This window comes from Xenopus laevis, chromosome 3S, assembly GCF_017654675.1.
Source record: "Xenopus laevis strain J_2021 chromosome 3S, Xenopus_laevis_v10.1, whole genome shotgun sequence".
In the NCBI taxonomy this organism is placed as follows: domain Eukaryota; kingdom Metazoa; phylum Chordata; class Amphibia; order Anura; family Pipidae; genus Xenopus; species Xenopus laevis.
In genome coordinates, this window is record NC_054376.1 from 9,706,765 (window position 1) to 9,715,827 (window position 9,063).

At 39.6% G+C, this 9,063-nt stretch overlaps 1 protein-coding gene across 1 annotated transcript; it reads right to left on the minus strand.

The window, feature by feature from the left end:
- Positions 1-2,991: 2,991 nt before the first annotated feature.
- Positions 2,992-7,848, minus strand: fgf23.2.S (fibroblast growth factor 23, gene 2 S homeolog). The gene is made up of 3 exons (XM_018254510.2): positions 7,567-7,848; positions 5,989-6,092; positions 2,992-3,663 (listed from the first exon to the last, which is right to left on the minus strand). Exons 1-3 carry the CDS (start codon positions 7,787-7,789, stop codon positions 3,220-3,222), a joined length of 771 nt encoding a protein of 256 aa, XP_018109999.2. The 5' UTR covers positions 7,790-7,848; the 3' UTR covers positions 2,992-3,219.
- Positions 7,849-9,063: the final 1,215 nt, after the last annotated feature.

Genomic DNA, 9,063 nt, shown 5'->3' on the forward strand with positions numbered 1-9,063 from the left:
GTCTTAAAATTGTTAAACAAAAACTACATTACCCAACATGAATTGGGAGACACAGGCTTGGCACGAAAAGACTTTGGCTGGTTTTCAAAGTACAAACTAGCCAAAGGCCCAAAGAGTGGCCCAAATCCGTACCTTGGCAAGTGTGTGCTTTCAAAACCAGCCTGGGCTTTAAATTAGTAGATCAATTTGGCTGGAAAACTGGCAACCCTGGCATGGCCAAACTTTTTGCCACCCTCGTTCCAATTTTTAACAGTTGGAACTGTTCCTACCCTTCTGGATTGTGCTCAGTACAAGAGAATACAGGAATATGTTTAGCCAATGTGTAAAGCTGCTGTTAAGTTCTGCTAATACTATGCCTATAGAATTTCATGAATGGACCAGTTTGGTATCTGCCCATTACTCCTACTGACTTATGTTACATGGATTATATATCAATTATATTATATATAATTTATGGAAAGTCATAAGAAAGACTTTAGACTAGAACAAGTGATGAGTCCCTTAAGTGACTTGCAGACGAGGGGGAAAAATTGTGGTGGAGGCAATTACCACAATTACACTGGAAATATGTGGCAAACATTGCATTATGGGTAAAATATGGTGATTTGTAATCAGAGTTGAACATTGCACCCTAAAGTCTGAACTTTAACAGTGAAAGAGAAAATAAAACAAAATTATTAAAACATGTTCAAAAAATTTAATTGAAGTATTTGAATGCGGGTTATTTTGTTCAGCAAAATCTATAACTTTATTTATTGGTTATTAGGAGAAATTAAATCAACATTTTTTTAGTTGGTCAGTGCCAATGAAGTGTTTCCTCATTCAGCCACGATAGAAACAGAGAATGAAAAGCCATAAATAACGAATTAAATAAGTCAATAGAATATTGAGGGGCTAGAAAGCCCAGGTTACACAGCTGCTGTACAGCAAAATATGGGCCCTGTTATCCAGAATGCTCGGGACCTGGGGTATTCCGGATAATAGATCTTTCTGTAATTTGGATCTTCATATTTTAAGTATACTGGAAATATAATTTGAACATTAAATTAATCCAATAGGATTGTTTGCTTCCAATAAGGATTAATTATATCTCCGTTTGGACCAGGTACAAGCTGCTGTTTTATTATCACAGAGAAAAAGGAAATCATTTTGAAAATTTGGATTATTTGGATAAAATAAGTCTATGGGAGACGGCCATTCCACAATTCGTAAATTTCTGGGTTTCCAGTTAACGGATCCCATACCTGTACTGCCTTTCCGAAGATACATTCACAAAAGCAAAAGCCCTCATCTGTCTATTGTGTTCAGTGGGATTCTGCAATGGCAATAGATATCCATGACCTGCTCCCAAAAACCCCTGCAAAATGACTGGTATAATAAAAATATCATATATTCTAGTTTCACTTAGGGGCAGATTTATCAAGGGTCAAATTTCGAAGTGGAAAATACTTCCAAATTCGACCATCGAATAGAATCCTCCGACATTCGAATTCGAAGTCGGAGGATTTTATTCATCGTATGATCGTATTCCGATCGTACTCCGATCGTACTTTGAATCGTACGATTCGAACGATTTTATCGTACGATCGTACGATTTTCCTTGAAAACCAAAAAACTTAAAAAATTGCTCTGGAAGGTCCCCATAGGCTAACATAGCACTTCAGCAGGTTTAAGTTGGCGAATTCTTAAAGTCGAAGTTTTTTCTAAAGAGACAGTACTTTGATTACCGAATGGTCGAATAGTCAAACGATTTTTACTTCGAATCTTTCGAATCGAAGGTCGATGGTCGAAGTACCCAAAAAATTACTTCGAAATTCGAACTTTTTTAACTTTGAAAATTCACTCGAGCTTACTAAATCTGCCCCTTAATGTTTGCCTATATTATTTTATTATGTCCTGTTAATAAAGTGGCTGTGACAAGTAATCCAGATTTCAAGTAGTATATTGTGTGTTAAAGGATAAGAAAACCTTTAAAATAAGTGAATGTAAAATTGATCAGAGTGCTATTTTAAGCACTTTTGCGATGTACATTCATTATCTATTTATTTTAAATTCCAAGATATTAAGGGATACATGTGCTATTAATATGAATGAATTTTGTTACAACAGCGCCACCTGCTGGTCAGTTTCTGATCATTCTGACCACCAAGTAGTCAAGGAAGTTGTCAGGAGAAAGAAAAAGGCTGCTCTGATGTTCTTCTGTTTTGTAAAGGTTTTTTCTAAGCAGAAGAACATCAGAGCAGCCTCTTTCTTTCTAATGAACGACTTCTTCCTTGACTACTTGGTGGTCAGACTGGTCAGAAACTGACCAGCAGGTGGCGCTGTTGTAACAAAATTCATTCATATTAACAGTACATGTATCCCTTAATATCTTGAAATTTTAAAAAAAATAATGAATGCAAATGAAAAAATTGCTTAGAATAGTACTCTCATCAATTTTACATTCACTTATTTTTAAGGTTTGCTTATCCTTTAACATTTCTAACGAGCAATGGTATATCCAGGATTCAAGTGAAGGAATGTTGTTATGACCCTTGTCCTCATTCCCCAATCCCGCTCATATAATACCCTTTATTTCATTTTACATCTGCTGCTATAATGCCATCTTTAGAATGCATTGCAGCAAATTTACTAATGGCCTACTGGAATGCAAAATAGAGTGGATGACCCTTGATCAATCTGATCTGCAGTAGGGTCACCCACTCTGTATTCCAGTATAGTGGCCTGCGCTGATCTTGGCTTGTTTTTGGGTACACTGGGTGTGGCCCAAATCATGGCAGATATAGACAAGATTCAGGGCAGGAACTAGGGGTTGGCAGCAGAGGTATGTTCCTCCGGTGCAGTAGGACAGGGGAACAGTTGGAGCGGTGGCAGGTGAAGAGTTGGTGGCCTGTAGACCAACCACTGAAAGCATATGAGAGAATGGTTTTGGGGCAAACAAGTAGGACGCTGGGCTAAGTAGTATTGCTTTGGGCATCAAAAAATACTTGGTCCACTCTTACAAGATTTAATGGTATGATTTTCTATTCCACCAGTGCATTAACACAAAAAACGGAGGATTATTGATTGAATAAACAGTGCAATGAATACATGAAACATGTCTACATGAAATTTTCTCTATGTATTATTTCCTTGGACCGGATGAAGTCATATAGAAAGCTAATTTCAGACTCTAATGCATCGTGACTCCATCCAGGAGTATCTGTTACATTCACATGACTACCTCTTAAAATATCTGTATGTTTTCATTTTCACAATTTCTTCTGGGTCATCGGCATTAATGACATTGTTATGAATGATTGGCAAAGGAGCTCTAATGATTGGTAAAGACCCACTGGGGAATGGAAACCAGACATCCTGGTAAGGATTATGAATAGATGGTGAAAAGTCCCAGTTCCTGGAGTTCTTTATGATGTCACTGGGGTCAGCAAAGTTGCCTTCGGGGATTCTCATTTCAGGCTCTGGAGCATTAAATCTGGTTATGGGGATTTCATTCTTCAAGGACAGGAATTGGGAATAAGGGGGTAGGTCCATGCCGGGGCGGAAACGATGCTTGGGCTCCTTGAGGCTGATCACGTAGTTGTGTTTTGGAGAATGGTAAATGTCAAAGTTGTTTTCCAGGGTCTCGTGCTTAAAAACGCAGTCGTCATGGTTGAAGTCATGCTAGAAACCCAAAATGAAACATTCATTATCTACGAGTTAAACACCCTATAGCAGGGGTCCCCAACCTTTTTTCACCTGTGAGCCACATTCAAATGTAAAAAGAGTTGGGGAGCAATACGAGCATGAAAAAGTCTCTTGGGGTGCCAAATAAGGGCTGTTATTGGCTATTTGGTACCCCCTATGTGGACTGGCAGCCTACAAGAGGCTCTACTTGGCACTACACTTAGTTTTTATGCAACTAAAACTTGCTTCCCAGCCTGGAATTCAAAAATAAGCAGCTGCTTTGAGGACCCTGAGATCAACATCCAAGGGGTTGGAGAGCAACATGTTGCTCACGGGCTACTGGTTGGGGATCACAGCCCTATAGGATATTTATGGTTTCTAAAATCCACTTCACAGGGGTCATCCAGTAATTCTGCCTTCTCATCCTGACCTATTGGGCAACCTACTAATTTCCCCTATTACCTCTGTGGAAGGTCCAAACCAGAAAGTCCTGGATCTAGGTTGGATGACCTACAGATACCATCTCAGAATAGTACAAGGTGATCGTTAGAACATTATGTTTAGCATCTCAGAATAGTACGAGCTGATCGTTATAACATTACGTTTAGCTCTTCAAGGTGCATGTGTAGGAAAGCCTATAAAGGTATGGGACCTGTTATCCAGCATGCTTGGGACCTGGGGTATTCGGGATAAGGGATCTTTCTGTAATTTGGATCTTCATACTGTAAGTCTGCTATAAATCAATTTAACATTAAATAAATAGGCTGCTTTTGCTTCCAATAAGGATTAATTATATCTTAGTTGGGATCAAGTGCAAGGTCCTGTTTTATTATTACACAGAGAAAGGAAATCAGTTGGATTATTTGGATAAAATGGAGTCTATGGGAGACAGACTTTCTGTAATTGGGAGCTTTCTGAATAACGGGTTTCTGGATAATGGGACCCATACCTGTAACTACTTTGGCAGGCAAAAGCTCCACCAGGGGTGTAGTGCTATGCTCAGAAATAACTATTTTGGTTGAATCATTACACATTCAATAAAAAAATAACAAGTAGGGATTTAATTGAATCTGAACCTTTAAAATATCCCATGTCTTGAAACTATGTGACAACAGAAGGTTCTGGTTTTTCTTATCCAAACAAATTTTGGATTTAGGATGTTTATTTCTTGTCCCTCCTCCATAACGGACTTCTCTTTCTCTGTGCACCAGTAATTTAATTATCTACCTCACCAGGAGAAGAAATAACTTACCAAAACTCCGCTTGCGGTCCTCTTCAGAAAAGGCGATCCATCGTGCAGCGCTCGATTTCTCTTCCCTGCCTTCCTTATAGGAGATAGCCAGGGAGGAGAAATAGAGCGCCGCACGATGGAACATTGCAATGTCACCTCTTCTGAAGAGGAGCGCAAGAAGAGTTTTGATAAGTTATTTCTTAATAAAGACTTAGCAATTTCAAAGTTTAATTTGTCTTTGTGTTTTTCATAGTATACTAACAATTTTTTTTTAAGAAATTGATGTTACTGCTCCTTTAAGAGCTGTTCTTAGATCTACCAGGAGCTGCTATCTGTTTACCTTCCCATTGTTCTGTTGTTAGGCTGCTGGGGGGAGGGAGGGGATGATATCACTCCAACTTGCAGTACAACAGTAAAGAGTGATTGAAGTTTATCAGAGCACAAGTCACATGACTGGGGGCTCCTGGGAAACTGACAATATGTCTATCCCCATGTCAGTTTTCAAAATTAAATATAAAAAAAATCAGTTTGCTCTTTCGAAAAGTGTAGTAGCCCTATTTACAGATGGATTTAAAAAAAAAATAAAAAAATAAAAAAGCTTTTTTCCCATCACATTATCCCTTTAAATCCCTAAAATTCTACAGAAGAGAACACTGGGTTGTCACTGAATAAAAGGGCCTACATGGTTAAGGTCACTTTCTGGTTATGGTCATACTTTCCATTTGTACTTATATCACACACACTCCCCCATATGTAATATAAGGCATTAAGTTTGCCCATGAGCAGTAACCCAGAGCAACCAATAAGATGTTTGCATTTAAACAGGTGACCAGTAAATACTACCTGCTGATTGGTTGCTATGGGTTACTGCCCCTGTGCAAACTTAATGCCTTTTATTACATAACCTCCTTCATGATCTATCCCAAATGAATCTCAAATGACCCAGACCCTACATGGATCGTTACTATTGGGTAGTTTGAATGACATTCTCTGAATTGCTCTATCATCATAGTAGAGATGAATCATGATCATGAAAAAATAACGCCTCTTTGTATTGATTTGTTTCCCCTGGAAATAACGGAAATACTCACATATCCAAAGACATTTCCACTTCTGTCCATGCACAAGTACCGATTCGTTTTGACGCCGGTTATAACCACGTGCCCAGCGGACTCGGATTTGATCATTATTGCACCTGTTACATGAAAACAAATATTAAAAGTCATTTTTGCAGGAAAGTGCGGTCGACCTTTTACCGGTAATTTCAACTGTTTCAACTGTTTTTGAAATGTGTGCAAAATGCATTATGGTATTTTCTAATTTTTCTAAATGCATTTTACATTGTTTAATAAAAAAATACTGAAATGATCTTTAAAGGGGATATAAATCCTAAATAAAACCCCCATCTCACCCTAATTGGCAGCCCAAAACTTAAAGGGATTCTGTCATGATTTTTATGGTGTAGTTTTTATTTCTAAACTACACTGTTTACACTGCAAATAATTCACTCTACAATATAAAATTTCATTCCTGAACCAGCAAGTGTATTTTTTAGTTGTAATATTGGTGTGTAGGTGCATCTCAGGTCATTTTGCCTGGTCATGTGCTTTCAGAAAGAGCCAGCACTTTAGGATGGAACTGCTTTCTGGCAGGCTGTTGTTTCTCCTACTCAATGTAACTGAATGTGTCTCAGTGGGACCTGGATTTCACTATTGAGTGTTGTTTTTATATCTGCCAGACAACTTTTATCTGGTTACCTTCCCAGGCCCCTGCTGATTGGGCTGCTGGGGAGAAGGGAGGAGGGTAATATCACTCCAACTTACAGTGCATCAGTAAAGAGTGACTGAAGTTTATCAAGCATAAATCACATGACTGGGGGCACCTGGGAAGCTGACAATATGTCTAGCTCCATGTCAGATTTTAAAATTAAAAATAAAAAAATCAGTTCTCTTTTGAAAAACAAGAAACAATGAACACTTTGTTGGGTGTATATAGAGCAGGCAGGATTCTCAATGGAGGATCCAGTTTCACTTAGTCATACCAACATTTTGGAAGTAGAAAGAGAGACAAAAAGAGTTGGTGCTCGTAGTGCGGCAAATTTTTTTTGGACCACACCCATTTTTGTGGCCACCCCCTAATTACCATCTTCATTTTACTAAATTTGGCCTATAGAAGGCAGAATCGAGCACCGCACGATGGATCGTCGCTGTTTTTGAAGAGGAGCGCAAGCAGGGAATCGGTAAGTAATTTCTTAATAAAGACTTTGTGGACTCAAGTCTTGGAGTTTTTTTTCGTTAAGTAGAAACAAATTTTTTGTTAAATTTTTTTTTATGTTGCTGGTCTTTTAAGTTAGAAACTTTTTATCTTTTTTCTGGCTGTTCAGTGGAGGCGATCAAAGAGAAAGTTGGGACATTTCAGTAACAAGCTTAGTGACCATAGAAATGATCATAGAAAGCCAGGGCAATGTAATAATGTTCCTTTAATAATCCATTCATTATATTAAAACCCCCATCAGGCCTGACTTGTATAAAAGCCCTCGACCCAGAGCCTTGCACCTTCACATGATCATGGAACTTCTTGGTGACCTCTTTCTATTTTACAATAGATGGGCACATATCCATCCTATCAGCATGTATCATCAAAATCCATGAAATGGTTATTTCACTTACTGTAAATGGTTTGAGTAGGGGTTCCATCAACGCTTCCATCGTGGTTGATCTGTAGGTGGAAGCTGTTCCAGTCACTGGCTGTATATAGGTGCATCAACCTATCAGAGACCCCCCAGTCGGCATTGATTATTGGAGAAGAGTTGGGGAAGGCATAGAGAACATTTAGGATGGCAAGAAAAGTGAGTACCAGTCCCAGCCTAGTCTGCTGCTTGGTCATGGTCATCTCTTTGTGCTGGAAGAGGAGCTGGTAGAGCAGAAATGTGATGCTTTATCTTCAGTTCATTGATCTGAAACTCAGTGACTTTCTAAACTTTTCTGCAGTTTATATAGGGGCAGAGAGCCCGGTGACATCCCACAGGAGAACTGGTAGTGGACATTATTTCTGTTGATGCAGCAGAAATTTAATAGAGCCCTGAGAAATAAAATACCCCGGACAAGAACACTCACATGGATACCCTGGGAAAAGGAGGCATTGCAATGACCTTACTTTTGACAATGAGTTTGCCAATGACTACAAAAGCAGACTTTTGGTTTCATATCCTAAACCATTGGTCAATGAATTCAATTCAACTCCTTCCATAGAAGAAGCTAAATTGTTCTTTTAGCCTGTTTTGGTGTTGATAAGATTGTTGAAGATTGTTGATAATTTCACAGCTGCAGGGGCGGATTAATAAATAGGCAACCCTAGACTTTCACCTAGGGGCCCATATAGCTTTTTTAGTTATAATCTTTGTATTTATTTCTTTAAAAAAAATATTTTTATCTGTGCTGCTGGGCCTGGGTTTGATTGGGACAGGTGAGAAGTGCCTGCTGGGAGAAGATTGGGCAGCTAAATAAGGCAAGGTGCATGTAGCCAGGGCAGCCATCGGGGGGGACAGTGGGGAGAGTTGTAGGGGGCCCCGAGAGTAAGGGGGGCCCGGCCACACTGCACTTTGTTGATTAGTCGGGCCCCCCTGCTTTCTGAGAGCTGCTGACTTCGAGAAGGCAGGGTGGGAGCACAAGTGGAGGTATCTTCTGTCCATTACTTTTCCTTATTGGTCACTGAGCTGCTCATGGATTGGATAGCTGAGGTTTGAACTTCTCCTCCAGCTTATCCAATCACCATGCAGCTTTACCAAGACTTGAAATTCTGTGACCAATAAGGGAAGAAAATGCTGTCACTGGAAGAAGATGCAGCCACCTGTGCTCCCCTCCTCCCTTCTGTAGTTGGCAGCTCACTGACAGCAGGTGGGCCACACTAATGAAGTAAGTGCAACATGGCAGGGCCCCCTTAAATGTAACCCTTTGTGATCCTTGTTGTGTGGTGGGGCCCTGGGCACCAAATTTTTTTTAAACTTCTGGGGGGGCAAGTTTTTTTACATGGACGTTTAAGGGGGGCCCTGGCCACCAATTTTTTCCCCCCATGTGGTGTCCTATCCACCAATATTTTTTAATGGGGGGCTCTGACCACAAATGTTTTTTTTAATGGGGGAGCCCTGACCACAAATGTTTTTTTCA

What these genes read in the sequence shown, in the direction of transcription:
- fgf23.2.S (XM_018254510.2), bottom strand. Translation starts at nt 7,789, where the DNA reads ATGACCATGACCAAGCAGCAGACTAGGCTGGGACTGGTACTCACTTTT. An exon ending in CCCTACTCAAACCATTTACA is followed by an intron (nt 6,093 to 7,566) that starts GTAAGTGAAATA and finishes TTCATGTAACAG; the next exon opens with GTGCAATAATGATCAAATCC. An exon ending in GTGGAAATGTCTTTGGATAT is followed by an intron (nt 3,664 to 5,988) that starts GTGAGTATTTCC and finishes TTGGGTTTCTAG; the next exon opens with CATGACTTCAACCATGACGA.